General features: G+C 36.5%; 1 protein-coding gene across 7 annotated transcripts in view; it reads left to right on the forward strand.

Annotated features, from left to right (window-relative positions):
- ANO1 (anoctamin 1) overlaps positions 1 to 16,911 on the forward strand; it is a 311,489-nt gene that overhangs the window by 238,849 nt on the left and 55,729 nt on the right. For all 7 annotated transcript variants that reach the window (XM_053720573.1, XM_053720571.1, XM_053720575.1 and 4 more), the window contains 4 exons: positions 889 to 927; positions 2,319 to 2,383; positions 2,546 to 2,680; positions 12,889 to 13,049. In XM_053720573.1, coding sequence (XP_053576548.1) covers positions 889 to 927; positions 2,319 to 2,383; positions 2,546 to 2,680; positions 12,889 to 13,049 — 400 coding nt within the window. The remainder of the gene's footprint in view (positions 1 to 888; positions 928 to 2,318; positions 2,384 to 2,545; positions 2,681 to 12,888; positions 13,050 to 16,911) is intronic.

Below are 16,911 nucleotides of genomic sequence, written 5' to 3' on the forward strand. Positions count from 1 at the left end.
TAAACAAGTGAGGGCCAGATTAAACTATTTTGAGGGCCGCATTAGGCCCCAGGGCCTTTACTTTGAGGCCACTGAACTAGAGGAATGTCTTTGGATAGCCTTGGTATCTACTCAAAACATTTGTTAATGCTCCTAAAATTCATTATTACCCCCTTTTTCAGCATTCTGACCTACTTGCTATCAAATGTTCAAAAACAAGGAAATTCCTATCTTAAACTGCACCCTCTTATTGTATGGCTACATCACTAGTGATTTTATTTGATGATGTCATGCAAAGCTACCAAGGGGGGGGGGGAGTGAGCGCAGTGAGTTAGGAGTTTCCTTGCTTTTAAACGTTTGATAAAAAACTTAAACTCTGGTTTTACCATCTTATTTTCTTTAAAGTCTTCTATAAAAATAGACTGTATCTACTGTGTGCTGGTGCCATTGATTGGTGTAGCCGCTGTTACTTCTAAGTGGACGCCAGGCGGGATTTGTAACCTCATTTTATGCATGTTCAGTGTTCTATCCAGGAAAGGGGATGAAGTAAAAGTAGTTAAGCGAATTTTAAATAAATAAGACAGGTGTTAGGAGGTCTCACGTGTAGCATTGTTAGCACCCACTAAATTCCATGGTCTAGGACACTGGTTTTCAAACCTGCCCTCAGGCTTCCCTAACAGGCCACATTTTTTGGATATCTGAACTGGAGAACAGGTGAAATAATCAGCTGATTAATAAACATGATTATTGTACCTGCTCTCCTCCAAGGTAATACTGAAAACCTGGCCTGTTGGGGAGGTCTGATGACAGGTTTGAAAACCAGTGATCTAGGACCATTCCTGGGTGGAGCTATATTGATTAAGGTTAGTAAATGGATTGAGAATATTAAGCAGTTAATTTTATCTTTAGGGTGACTATGAAAATGACGCTGAGCCAAATGATCGTAAGGTAAGTTACAGTGAATTATCTGCTTCACAAAAATGTAAAGCTGTTAGTTTGATGGTTAATGCTGTGCCTCTTGTTTCTGCAGTGTAGTTTATTATCCCTTACCTTAACATTACACTTTAATTCATATTTTGTAAGGAAGTTTTCTTCTAAGGAGATTTTCTTCTAACTATGTTCTAGCTAGCATCCCCGGACAATAAGCAGATGCGAAAGTTGTCTCCAGATTTCACATGATGTATAAACATCCTGACTGAAGTGACGGGGTGGGGGGGAACAGAGCTTTCAGGGAATAGTGATCTAGGTGTCCCTTTTGTGAATGGAATTAAAGAGAGAGTCACTTTTAAAGGGACATAAAACACCTCTTATGCTTGTCACATGTAACCTAGGTTTTCTTCAAACTACTGCATATTTCCTAAACAAACGAATTGATTGCTTTAGATCATAGGTCACACTCATTTAAAAATGGCCCTCACTGGCCACAATTAAATGATTGATAGAGCATACAATTTTTAAAGAACTTTGCAACTAACTTCAGTTATCTAATTTGCGTTCTCTTGGCAGCCTTTATTGAAAAGTAAAGCTAAGTAGGCTGATAGCTTAGGAGCATGCATCTGTCTCTTGCAGTTTACAGTAGCAGTGTTTGCAACCAGGTATAACATTGCTATAAAATTGTTGCAAAGCAGATGGATAAAGACACATGCATACTTTTTTTGCTCTCCTAGGATCATTCTTTAACAAAATATTATGCTCTGTCCAATACATTTTAGTTTAATTTTTACCTTACTGTCCCTTTAAGATCAGATAATAATCTCCCAGGTTTTAAAGTAGTTTTACAAATCATTAAAGTGAAAGTAAATCCCAGCGTTTTACAAGAACCAAACCAAATAGAATACCATGAGCATAAATCATCCCCATTCTTATTGGCCACTCTCAAACACTGGAAGCCGATAATAGTTTGTGTTTATTTTTCCTGATCAAATGGAGAACCTTATCAACCTCTCAGACATTTGATGGTCGGTTTAGCAAAGCCTTCGCCCCTCTAGGACTGCAGGTTCGCACAAGAGAACCTGCAGTCCGTATTTATAAAGCAGTGGTCATCAGAACGCTGCTTCCCTAATCTCTTAGGTGGAGAATTTCAATCTCTCCAGTCTCGTCCGACCGGGGAAATTGACAGCTCTTGCCTGCACGTGATTGGCTGTGTTCGGGCAGGGGGCGACATTGCACAAGAGAGCAAAATAGCATTCTGGTTCAATGCTGAATTCTGGCAGCGAAATTCAACCCGCCAGAGGCGAGCTGCAGTGGACAGGGGTGGATATGTATGCCCCTGTCAGCCGTAGCTTGATAAATCGACCCCTTGCTCTTCTAAATCGTTGATCTGTAACTTTCCTTTTCAGCTCCTCTCTGATGAATGGGCAAGTTATGGGGTGTTCTACAAATACCAACCTATTGACCTGGTCAGGTAAGATCTTTATTTTGTGCTAAACTTGTTGGTTTGAGTTTTCTTGGCCCTGGCTTTGAAGTACTTTCTTTTTAAATGAGTGATTTGTGTCTTACTCTTAGAAGTTTTGTCCCTTCTGCATAATAAATGGAGCTTCATTTACGCTTTTGTTCTCTTTCTTAGGAAATATTTTGGGGAGAAGATTGCGCTGTACTTTGCCTGGCTTGGAGTTTACACGCAAATGCTCATCCCAGCATCTGTTGTGGGGATTATAGTATTCTTGTATGGATGTGCAACAGTGGATGAGAACATACCAAGGTATAGGGTTTTGGGCTGGTATTTCAGTGTACACCAGAACTGCAGGCTGAGCACAATTAGGGCTAGATTACAATTGGCACGCTATGTAGCACTCGCACTCGAGCATCAACTTTTCTAGAAGTAAGCTTTTTTGCACATGTCGGGTAGCGCACGTATTGAAATTTGAAGTCAAAAGTGTGCACGTGAGTGAAACTTGAGGACCTCAGATAAAGCAACTTCACAAACGCATTCGCCCCATAGACTTCAATAAATACTTATCACTCGTGTGCTAACCCAACAGGAGTTACATTTTCACATTCCAGTGTTCTTTACATACAGGACAGGTTATTTTTTACACATATTTCTATTTATCTGTATATACCTGTATATCTGTTCCTATAGATATTAGGGATGGGCGAATGTGTTTATATCCGAATTCGAATGTTAGAACGAATGTTATTGTAGAAATTCGATTTACATAATAGAATGTTGATAAGAACGAATATTCTTAAAAATTTGATTTTCAAATGTTATTTACAGTTTTCGAATGTCACATTCGAATTCGAATGTCACATTTGAATTTGAATGTAACATTCGAATTTGAATGTTACATTCGAATATCACATTCAAATTGGAATATTACATTTATAAAACACAATTGTAGACTAGAAAAACTATTTTGAATGTCACATTCTAATCGAATATCACATGCTAATCGAATGTCACATTCGAATTGGAATATTACATTTATAAAACACAGTATTAGACTAGAAATACTATTTCAAATTCGAATGTCACATTCAAATCGAATATCACATTTAAAACACAGTATTAGACTAGAAATACTATTTCAAATTCGAATGTGACATTCAAATTTGAATGTGGCATTCGAATATTACATTTATTAAACACAGTTGTAGACTAGAAATACTATTTAAAATTTGAATGTCACATTCGAATTCGAATGTCACATTCGAATTTGAATATTACATTTCGAAATTGAATGAATACATAGCTAAACATTCTATTATTCAAACAAATATTTTCGAATTTTATTGAAAAATTCGAAAACGAAAATTCAAAAATAGAATTTGCGAATGTTATATAAACATTCGAAATTCAATTTCAACGAACGAATCTATCAACATTCGTTTTAAATTTCGAATTTTTAGAAACATTCGCCCATCCCTAATAGATATATAGGTATAGATATATATTTCACATTATCAAATGTTTATAGAAATATATGTTTATTAATAAAAATTATTTTTTTTTCTATCTGAAAAACATAGGAATGTAAAATATGCGTAGCGAGCTTCGGTTACGTGCGTTATTGAAATATTACATATAGTATATTAATAATAAAAAATATTCTAGATACTTTGTGTGTGTGTGTATATATGTATGTATGTATGTATGTGTGTGTATATATATGTGTGTGTGTGTGTGTGTGTATGTGTATATATATATATATATATATATATATATATATATATACACCTCTCTAAACTTCTCTCACTCACAATCCACCCTACTCACCGCAATGGACACTCTATTGATCTGGTATTCTCCTATCTCTCTCTCTCTGATGTTGCCTGTCGCCCATTTTCCATCTCAGACCACCATCTGCTCACCTTTAATCTTAATTTACAGGCTAAACCTTCATCCTCCCCTTTGCCCCCGCACCTGTAGAAATCTGCACACTGTAGATCCTCTCCAGCTTTCAAACCTTATTCAAAAATGCCTCCCCCAAACTACCATATTATCCTCCCCAACCTTGCAACAACCCACTATAACAATACTCTCTCCTCTGCACTTGACACTCTTGCTCCTCCCCAACTAAGCAAAGCCCCACGTCGTCCGCTCCAGCCCTTGCACTCTCAGCAAACACACCACCTACAAAATAGTCTCGCACTGCTGAACGTGCCTGGAGGAAATCGCACTCTGAACCTGATTTCATCCACTAGAAGTTCATTATTTATTCTTACACCTCTGCCCTTCACTTAGCTAAGCAAACTGACTTCTCTTATATGCACTCACTCTACAAACCCTAAATGACTCTTCTCTATTTTCAACTCTCTCCTATACCCACTTGCACTACCCCCTTCATCTGCATTCAGTGCTCAAGACCTGGCTGACTACTTTTTCAATTAAACACTTACCATCTGAAGCAACATCCCAACATAAGCCTGCAATCTCCCAACTTCGCTCCCAGTCACCCCCTCTGCCACTCTCTTCACCCTCCTCCAAACCACTGAGAGTGAAGTGGGTTCCGTTTTGTCTTCCTCACTACCTGCCCATTTAACCCTATTCCTTCACATCTAATACCTTCTCTGTCTCCCACACTCACTCCAGCTCTTACTCACATATTCAACCTATCCCTATCTACCAATTTATTCCCTGCCTCCTTCAAACATGCAAAGGTCACCCCCTTCCTCAAAAAACCCTCCCTTGACCCTAACTCTCCTGCAAACTACCACCCCATATCACTGCTCCTGCTAGGTTCAAAAATCCTTGAAAAACTAGTTTTCGATCGACTAACTCACTACCTGTCCTCCAAATCATTGCTCGACCCACTGCAATCTAGCTTACTACCCTAACACTCAATTGAGACTGCCCTTACCAAGGTTACTAACAATCTCTGTTCTGCAAAAAACAAAGGCTACTACTCTATACTCATCTTACTTGACCTCTTTGCTGCCTTTGACACTGTTGACCATCCCCTCCTCCTATGGATTCTCAGCTTTATTGGGCTCTGTGAGACTGCCCTCTCCTGGGTTCACTCTTATCTCTCTAACAGATCCTTCTCAGTCTCTTTTGCTGGTGACTCCTCTCTTTTGCCTCTGTCTGTTGGAGTACCTCAAGGCTCTGTCCTGGGTCCTCTACTCTTCTCTATTTACACTTCTTCACTGGGTAAACAGCTATGGCTTCAACTATCACCTCTATGCTACATATATATATATATATAGATAGATAGATAATTTGTTACATTACTATATTCTTCATATAGAAAAAAAATCTCATTTTTATTATTATATATAGTGTATATATATATATATATATATATATATATATATATATATATATATATATATATATATATATACACATACAGTTGTGCTCATAAGTTTACATACCCTGACTTGGCCATTTTTCAGAGAATAACACAAAAACTTTTCACTCATGGTTAGTGTTTGGCTGAAGCCATTTTTTATCAATTGACTGTGTTTACTATTTTTTTTTTTTTTTTTTTTATTTAATATCCAACAGTGTACACAAAATATAGTACATTCACTTTTATATTGCACCTTGCAGAGTAAATCAACCTTTAAATCAATGTTTTATTGTACAAAAAGAAACAACATTTTAATTCTAGCAAATCCTAAAATGGTGACTAAAATGATAAAAATAAATGTAACTGTACACATGTTGGAGGTTTTTCCCACTGACACACCTATTACCAAAAAAAATAATAAAAAAAAATTAAAAAAATATTCCACTCTCTGCTCTCCACCTCTCACCCCCCTCCAAGATCGTTGTTAGAAGCCTAGTATCATCTCCAATAGTATATTGAACTGTGATTTCTTATACACTTTTCTTTTTTAAAAGAAAAATTATGGTAAGCTTCTGAATAACTTATGGGAGCTAGGATACGTTTTTGTATCGTACATGGATATAACTTGAGTATAGGATTCCAGTTGTTAAAAAAAATTTCAGCCCTGTCCCTAAAATAAAAAAAAGTATTGTATGATTAAAAAACTATTTGTTGAAGAAGGAGATTATGAAAATTGAAGAATTTAAGTGGACGCGCATCCTTCCAGTTCTTCAAAATCAAGTCTAGTTACCAAAATTATAGTATTTAATGAACTAATATTCTTTGGTTTAATCATTACTAGGTTAGGGTGGATAAGAAAAATTATATGAATAGCTTGTATTTTGAAATTATCTTGATAAAGCTTTCCATACCAAAGATTAACTTTGCCCCAGAATTGATATGTAGAACATCATTATTTGCCAAACGACATTTCGGGCACTGTTGATTCGTAGATAAGGAAAATTTAGATAGTGTTGCAGGAGTTAGGTATGCATTCTGTAATAGTTTAATATGGGATTCTTTCCAGCTAACTGGGATATTTAATTTTCCAAGTGCAGCAAAGCTGAGGTTAATATTGGCAGATTCGAAATGAGGAAAAAATGTAGCCAGAAAATTAATAATTTATAGAAGAGCAATTGTCCTTTTTTGACCAGCATAATATTTTATAAGAGGGCGATCGTACATTTGCCAGCTGCAAATTTTTTAATACACTCATTTCTCAAACCATTGATAACCGTCATCCCACCCATAGTCTTGAGAATTAATGTAATGGCGTACTTGAAAGTGCGCAAATAAACTATATCTGGGGAGATCAAACATATTTGTTAAGTTATTTTTTGGAGAGAATGTGACCTATGGGGGGACACTAATTGTTGAATATATTTAAGTCCTTTTTGAGCCCATACACGGTATACAGAGCAGTGTATTCCAGGAGTAAACTGGGTTACCTTGAATCGGTAAAGAAATAGAGAATCTAAAGTCTATACCCAATTTATTACAACTTCTTTGCCAGGCAATGATGATATTTTTAAATGATAATAAGTAGGGCTTTTAATGAAAAGGGATATGAAAAATTACTTTCCATCTCTACTGAAGAAATGTTATTTGCCTCTGTGATCCAGTCCAATGCAATTTTGCCTAGAGTGGTTAGATTATATAATTTATAATCAGGGAGGGCAAGGCCACCTTCCATCTTATTTTGTGAAAGTTTTGCTATTGACATACGCGCCCTGCGCCCTTGACACAAAAATTGAGAGCATGCAGAGTAAAATTTGCGAAGCTCTTTATTGGGGATGAGTAAAGGGAGATTTTGAAGTAGATAAAGTATGCGGGGAAATATTGTTTTAATTAAATTGATTTGTGCTAAAAGAGACAAAGGGAATGCGGCCCAGTTTTTTAGATCTACGATAACTTTTTCAAATACAGGTGGAAAATTTAATTTATACCACTTATTAGGGTTTTTATGGAGTGTGATACCAAGATATTTAATACTTTCCGAATTTTTAAAAGGATGATCAGAGTAGCTCTCTCTAATTTTTTGAAACCACAAAAGCTCATTTTTTTTAACATTAATTTTGTAACTCGAAAAGGAACTAAAAAATTACAGAGATTTGAGAATATTTGGGATAGAATTAATAGTCTTCGAGAAAAATAAGCAAATCGTCCACATAGAGCGATATTTTAAAAGCTATTGTGCCATTTCGAATTCCTACAAGTTCTTGACGTAACCATATGGCAAACGGTTCAATTGAGATATTAAATAACAAAGGAGACAGCGGACACCCTTGTCTCGTGCCTCGCCCAAGAAAGATTTTTTCAGAAAGATCACCATTTATAAGAGGTGAAGAGTATGGATTTCTATAGATCTTTGAGATGAATTTGAAACAATGTCCTTTAATACCAAAATGATTTAACGAATGGAGCAAATGATCCCAGGATATTTGGATAGTTTCTGTTGTCATTATGATTTAAAAATAGTGTTTACTATTTTTAAATCATAATGACAACAGAAACTACTCAAATGACCCTGATCAAAAGTTTACATACCCCAGTTCTTAATACCGTGTATTGCCCCCTTTAACATCAATGACAGCTTGAAGTCTTTTGTGGTATTTGTGGATCAGGCTCTTTATCTTCTCAGATGGTAAAGCTGCCCATTCTTCCTGGCAAAAAGCCTCCAGTTCCTGTAAATTCTTGGCCTGTTTTGCATGAACTGCATGTTTGAGATCTCCCCAGAGTTACTCAATGATATTGAGGTCAGGAGACTGAGATGGCCACTCCAGAACCTTCATTTTATTCTGCTGTAGCCAATGACAGGTCGACTTGGCCTTGTGGAATGTCCAAGTGCGTCCCATGCGCAGCTTCCGGGCTGATGAATGCAAATTTTTATCCAGTATTTTTTGATAACATACTGCATTCATCTTGCCATCAATTCTGAACAAATTTCCTGTGTCTTTTTAGCTAACACATCCCCAAAACATCAGCGATCCACCTCCGTGTTTAACAGTAGGAATGGTGTACCTTACATCATAGGCCTTGTTGACTCCTATCCAAATGTAGCGTTTATGGTTGTGGCCAAAAAACTCAATTTTGGTCTCATCACTCCAAATGACTTTGTGCCAGAAGGTTTGAGGCTTCTCTCTGTGCTGTTTGGCATATTGTAAGCGGGATACTTTGTGGCATTTGTGTAGTAATCACTTTCTTCTGGCAACCCGACCATGCAGCCCATCTTTCTTCAAATGTCTCCTTTATTGTGCATCTTGAAACAGCCACACCATATGTTTTCAGAGAGTCCTGTATTTCACCTAAAGTTGTTTGTGGGTTTTTCTTTGCACCTGGAACAATTTTCCTGGCAGTTGTGGCTGAAATTTTAGTTGGTCTACCTGACCGTGGTTTGGTTTCAAAAGAACCCCTCATTTTCCACTTCTTGATTAGAGTTTGAACACTGCTGATTGGCATTCTGAATTCCTTGGATATCTTTTTATATCCCTTTCCTGTTTTATACAGTTCAACTACCTTTTCCCGCAGATCTTTTGACAACTTTTTTGCTTTTCCCATGACTCAAAATCCAGAAATGTCAGTGCAGCACTGGATGAAAGATGCAAGGGTCTGTCAGGAGTCCAGAAACTCATTGACCTTTGATGCACACACACTAATTACAAGCAAACAGATCACAGGTGAGGATGGTTACCTTTAATAGCCTTTGTGTCAACTTGTGTGTATGTTATCAGGCCAAAATCACCAGGGTATGTAAACTTTTCATCAGGGTCATTTGGGTAGTTTCTGTTGTCATTATGATTTTTAAAAAAGTAAACACAGTTGATTTATAATAAATGGCTTCAGCCAAACACTAACCTTGAGTGAAAGAAAAGTTTTTGTGTTATCATTCATATTCTCTGAAAAATGGCCAAGAAATGATAAATTCTGCTAGGGTATATAAACTTATGAGCATAACTGTGTATATGTGTGTGTGTATATATATATATATATATATATATATATATATATATATATATATCAATGTAAATATTTGCATAGGAAATTAGCACATCTAGGCAAGATTCCCCGCTTGCTTTTTCCCAGAAATACTTAATATACAGGGAGTGCAGAATTATTAGGCAAGTTGTATTTTTGAGGATTAATTTTATTATTGAACAACAACCATGTTCTCAATGAACCCAAAAAACTCATTAATATCAAAGCTGAATAGTTTTGGAAGTAGTTTTTAGTTTGTTTTTAGTTATAGCTATTTTAGGGGGATATCTGTGTGTGCAGGTGACTATTACTGTGCATAATTATTAGGCAACTTAACAAAAAACAAATATATACCCATTTCAATTATTTATTTTTACCAGTGAAACCAATATAACATCTCAACATTCACAAATATACATTTCTGACATTCAAAAACAAAACAAAAACAAATCGGTGACCAATATAGCCACCTTTCTTTGCAAGGACACTCAAAAGCCTGCCATCCATGGATTCTGTCAGTGTTTTGATCTGTTCACCATCAACATTGCGTGCAGCAGCAACCACAGCCTCCCAGACACTGTTCAGAGAGGTGTACTGTTTTCCCTCCTTGTAAATCTCACATTTGATGATGGACCACAGGTTCTCAATGGGGTTCAGATCAGGTGAACAAGGAGGCCATGTCATTAGATTTTCTTCTTTTATACCCTTTCTTGCCAGCCACGCTGTGGAGTACTTGGACGCGTGTGATGGAGCATTGTCCTGCATGAAAATCATGTTTTTCTTAAAGGATGCAGACTTCTTCCTGTACCACTGCTTGAAGAAGGTGTCTTCCAGAAACTGGCAGTAGGACTGGGAGTTGAGCTTGACTCCATCCTCAACCCGAAAAGGCCCCACAAGCTCATCTTTGATGATACCAGCCCAAACCAGTACTCCACCTCCACCTTACTGGCGTCTGAGACGGACTGGAGCTCTCTGCCCTTTACCAATCCAGCCACGGGCCCATCCATCTGGCCCATCAAGACTCACTCTCATTTCATCAGTCCATAAAACCTTAGAAAAATTAGTCTTGAGATATTTCTTGGCCCAGTCTTGACGTTTCAGCTTGTGTGTCTTGTTCAGTGGTGGTCGTCTTTCAGCCTTTCTTACCTTGGCCATGTCTCTGAGTATTGTACACCTTGTGCTTTTGTGCATTCCAGTGATGTTGCAGCTCTGAAATATGGCCAAACTGGTGGCAAGTGGCATCTTGGCAGCTGCACACTTGACTTTTCTCAGTTCATGGGCAGTTATTTTTGCGCCTTGGTTTTTCCACACGCTTCTTGCGACCCTGTTGACTATTTTGAATGAAACGCTTGATTGTTCGATGATCACGCTTCAGAAGCTTTGAAATTTTAAGAGTGCTGCATCCCTCTGCAAGATATCTCACTATTTTTGACTTTTCTGAGCCTGTCAGGTCCTTCTTTTGACCCATTTTGCCAAAGGAAAGGAAGTTGCCTAATAATTATGCACACTTGATATAGGGTGTTGATGTCATTAGACCACACCCCTTCTCATTACAGAGATGCACATCACCTAATATGCTTAATTGGTAGTAGGCTTTCAAGCCTATACAGCTTGGAGTAAGACAACATGCATAAAGAGGATGATGTGGTCAAAATACTCATTTGCCTAATAATTCTGCACTCCCTGTACAATGTTACCAATGCACAAGAGAATTCTGGGTAAGATATGCAAATTAGATATGCATATGCTTCAAAATACTGTTTTAACACAGCGATCCTTTTAACAGGATTATTGCAGCAAACCAGAAATCACTCACTAGACAGCCTGTTTCATTCTTTTTGGAAGACGTGTGAATTTGCATATCTTACCCAGAATTCTCTTGTGCATTGGTAACATTGTATATTAAGTATTTCTGGGAAAAAGCAAGCAGGGAATCTTGCCTAGATGTGCTAATTTCCTATGCAAATATTTACATTGATTTAATTTTGAGACATGGAGGATTTTAACTTCAGTTTTTTTATCTCCCCCCATAATTTTAATGAATTTTGGTATATATATATATATATATATATATATATATATATATATATATATATATATATATATATATATATATATATATATACTCACTATATATAATAATACAAATTACATGTATTTCTATATGAAGAATATAGGAATGTAAAATATGCATAACACAATTTGGGTTTCACAAAACTAGCCATGAAAATAAAATGGTAGCCTTTATTACTTCATTGGGCCCAGGAACAAAAACAGACCTGATACAGATAAAGAGTTTGAGGGACATTACAAATCTGCATTGGCACTTAGTTTTACACTGGACAAGATTTTGGTTTATAGCATCCATTTTAGTTGCTTTTTTTTCTTGTTTTCTTTTCACTAAACAGAAAGAAGTGTGAAATCATATTTGTCAGATTGTGTAAAATTCCTCTTTCACATTATGAGAATAAACTGAGCAATTTAAGTACCTATTTATCATAGGTACTCGCATCACTGCAGTTTATATATTTTTGGAATTTTTTCCAAAATTTCCAAGATCATAATGAGAGTGGAAGATGAATTGGTTAAAGGGACAATCTAGTCAAATTGATTCAGATAGGGCATGCAATTTTAAACAACTTTCCAATTGACTTTTATCATCAAATTTGCTTTGTTCTCTTGGTATTCTTTGTTAAAAGCTAAACCTAGGTAGACATTGATAATTTCTAATGCCTTGAAGGCCACCACTTATCTCAGTGCATTTTGACAGTTTTTCGCAGCTAGGCAGCACTAGTTCATGTGTGTCATATAGATAACATTGTGTTCACGCCTGTGGAGTTACCTAGGAGTCAGCACTGATTGGCAAAAAATGTAAGTCTGTCAAAAGCACTAAGATAAGAAGGCGGTCTGCAGAGGTTTAGATACAAGGTAATCACAGAGGTTAAAAAGTGTATTAATATAACCGTGTTGGTTATGCAAACTGGGGAATGGGTAATAAAGGGATTATCTATCTTTTTAAACAATACAAATTCTGGAGTAGACTGTCCCTTTAACTGAATGACTGAACTGTTGTGAAATCTGGACACTTTTAACCCCACTCTCTATTCTGTTTTCTTTGGTTCCCAGTGTTCTTGCTACTATTTTTTCCCCCTTTTTGCAGCATGGAGATGTGTGACCAGCGGTACAACATAACTATGTGTCCCCTTTGTGACAAGACCTGTAATTACTGGAAGATGAGTTCAGCATGTGCCACTGCTCGAGCAAGCCATCTTTTTGATAACCCAGCGACAGTCTTCTTCTCTGTGTTCATGGCTTTGTGGGGTAAGCCTTACCTTTTGGTTATCTCTTTTCTCTTTGCCTATAAGCAATAACCCAAATCTCAGAAAATTGTAATTTATCTCACACTCCCATGATGATATAGTATTAAGTAAAAGCACAATATCCAGCCTTGTGCTGCCTTGGAATGAGTATGCACCACCAGAAGTCTTACTGTGTCTAACCTAATACATTTCTATCTCTATCTATCTCTCTCTATCTCTCTTCTATATATCTAAATGTTGCCTTATGCATTCTCATGGCAAATACTGATTTTCATTTTCTGGTATTCATTGTGTAAATGAGTGTTACTATGCAGCTGAATTCTTTTATCTTTACTTGAAGTATTGCTTACTGTTTCATGCTGCTCCCTTAACATGAAATCCAATTTTTTGCCCATGATTCACATAGAGCATGCAGTTGTAAACAACGTTCTAACTTACTTCTACTATCAAATTCTCTCAATACTATTAGTATCTTTTGCTGAAAAGCAGGGATAAGATCAGGAGCGTGCACATTTCTGGATCACTATATGGCAGCAGTTTTGCAAGAATGTTATCCATTTGCAAGACCACTAGAGGGCAGCACTATTTCCTACCATGTAGTGCTCCAGACGTCTACCTAGGTATCTTTTTCAAGAAAGAATATTATGAGAACAAAGTGGAAACTTTTTTAAATTGTATGCTCTGTATGACTCACAAAATATACATCCCTTTAAGCCTGAAGGTACCTACTGTTGTGGTTTTATATATATATATATTTTTCTCTGTATTTATAATTTTTTGAGAATTGAATATCTATTACATTGGCCTAATGTGTTTTCCAGAACAGAGAATTCCATAAGTTTCGGAACGCTGCCACTTCTCTAATAAGAATAGTTGGTGACAAATATATGTTTGGGTTGTGTGCTATGTCCAGCTGTGCTAGATGACTTCCTATCTGGGTATATTTCTCATGTCTACATTTAGTTGCATTCCCAGGGCTTAGAGGGAGCACCAGGCGAGAACCTTTGCACTTGTCTGACTTTTCATCAGATCCAGATTTCTAGATTGGATTTCCTGGTCCTGTGCTGCTGTTTTTATTTACAGTAGAAGCTGCAATAAGCACATCTGTTACTATAAGATCTCCCCAGCTCCCCAGAGGTTCATTTCTAGAGTTACTTCTGTGATAATTACTGGTTTTGCCATATGTGCAGGAGCAATTCCCAGCTTCTAGTTGCTTTTCCTCTGAGAAATGTGAGTCGGGTGGCAAAAAACATAATTGTATTAGCCAACACCACTTATTGAGGAAACAATACTTCCAAATAATAAGACAATATGAACTTTTAAAGGGACAGTAAACAACTTGTAATTACAAGACATTTATGTTGTATTGCAATAGGATAACAAATTCAGTCAAGTCTAAACATTAGCATCTTGTTTGCTGCAATTGGTTTTCAATGGCCAAACTCCACCTTCTACTTGCCTTGTTCTTGAGAAAAGGCTAGCCACTGTCATATTAGTATAGACTGCATTACCTAGCAGTTGTTATCTGCTGAAGTCATTTAGGGAAAGGTATGTGGCAGGGTTAGCCTTGAGAAGTCTATGTGCTTTTTGTATTCTAAGAATAAGAAAATCCACAATTTTCAGAGCTAAACTGCATGAAAAGAGGGCAAAATAAATAATGAAAATATTTTGCAAAGTTGTTTTTCTGCACATGACTAAATATTTTAGTTTAAAATCTTGAGGTGCTTCCTGTCCTTTTAAACTGTGCAAGTGTATTTATCACAAAATGAATTGCTTACTCTACTCTACTAGGATATCCTAAAACCCTTGACTCTATGGAAAGTATCACCAAAGGGGGAAGCACAAATTTAACTTTGAACACTAAATTAATGAAGCTTCATAGATATGTAATGTGATCAAGCCAAAAATGCAGGATTTTAAAGGGACTGTCTAGTCAAAATGAAACTTTCATGATTCAGATAGGGCATGCAATTTTAAACAACTTTCCAATTTACTTTTAATAATCGGATTTGCTTTTTTCTCTCAATTTTCTTTGTTAAAAGCTAAACCTAGGTATGCTCATATGCTAATGTCTAAGCCCTTGAAGGCCATCACTTATCTCAGTGTATTTTTACAGTTTTTCACAGCTAGAGGGCATTCGTTCATGTGTGCGATAGATGACATTGTGCTAACACCCATGAAGAGTGCACTAATTGGCTAAAATGCAAGTCTGTTAAAAGAACTGAAATAAGGGGGCAGTCTGCAGAGGCTTAGATACAAGGTAATCACAGAGGTAAAGAGTGTATTAATATAACCATATTGGTTATGCAAAACAGGGGAATGAGTAGTAAACGGATTATCTATCTTTTTAAACAATAAAATTCTGGAGTTTACTGTCCCTTTAATTTTAGCGATAGCTATGAGTCAGGTTGCACCTACAATCTAAATGGTGTCCTATCACCTATAAGCAACAACACCCATAGAAATGTTAAATATGCCTTTATAATTAAAATAATCTTCACAATTTTTCTTAAATGCTTAATTAAAGTGCAGATATCCTCAATAATTGGCAAACATTTATTTTAAGAGAATGTGTTTGGTTTTTTTTGCTCCTAAATATTTGAATAAAATATATTGCAAACATAGCATTTAAGGAACAGTAATGTCAAAATAAAACTTTAATTAAACAATTTTTGTTATTCTTTTGCTGAAAGGCATACCCAGGTAGGTTTAGGGGCAGCAATGCACCTACTGGGAGCTAGCTGCTGATTGGTGGCTGCACAGATATGCCTCATGTCATTGGCTCACCTGATGTGTTCAGCTAGCTCCCTAGCAATCATAAAAGTGTGCTCTGGTGATTGTATTTTATGTATTTGTATCATAGTTTAAAAGAGTGATTTTAACTATATTTTTATTTTACACCGTTGCACCTTGTGAGGAAGCTTTTTGGTCTTTTACACTCATTGTATTTAAAGGGACAGTCAACACCAGAATTTTGTTGTTTAAAAAGATAGATAATCCCTTTATTACCCATTCCCCCGTTTTGCATAACCAACACAGTTATAATAATATAGATTTTACCTCTGTGATTACCTTGTATCTAAGCATTGTCTGACAGCCCCCTGATCACATGACTTTGTATTTATTATCTATTGACTTTCATTTTAGCCAATTAGTGCAGTATCTGCCACAAGCCACGGGCGTGCTCGCAATGTTATCTATATGGCTGACATGAACTAGCTCTCCCCTGTTGTGAAAAGCAAATAAACAAGCATGTGAAAAGAGGTGGCCTTCAAGGGATTATAAATTATCATATGAGCCTTCCTAGGTTTAGCTTTCAACTAAGAATACCAAGAGAACAAAGTTGGTGATAAAAGTAAATTGGAAAGTTGTTTAAAATCACATGCCCTATTTAAAACATAAAAGTTTATTTTGGACTTGACTGTCCCTTTAAGGGGCAATAATAGCAAGAAAATGACATACTCTAATTCACACAAGGGGGTTAAACACACAGTAGAAGTACCGCTCTGAACCCACAGCGCTAGTCAAACAACTCATGTGTAACTAGAGCTGCTGAGGCGGTAGCCGCTTAAGACCAGCAGTGCTCTTCAGGACCCAAGTGATATTTCTACTGTGTGTTTAATTCCATTGCAGGGGTTAAAACACACAGTGGTGCTGGGTCAATAGTCTTAACATGACATGCTGTAAAGATTTATAGCATGTCATTTCTCAACTATTCCGGTCGTTTAAACATCAATTTAATGCATTTTCTGTTACTCAAATAAATCATATTGTGTTATTTTCAGCAGACTGAGCACAACACATATTTTTTTAGTTGTTTACCATGAATATTATAGAAAACAGTCCATTACCTCTATTTCTTG

Source organism: Bombina bombina, chromosome 7, assembly GCF_027579735.1.
Source record: "Bombina bombina isolate aBomBom1 chromosome 7, aBomBom1.pri, whole genome shotgun sequence".
Classification (NCBI taxonomy): Eukaryota; Metazoa; Chordata; class Amphibia; order Anura; family Bombinatoridae; genus Bombina; species Bombina bombina.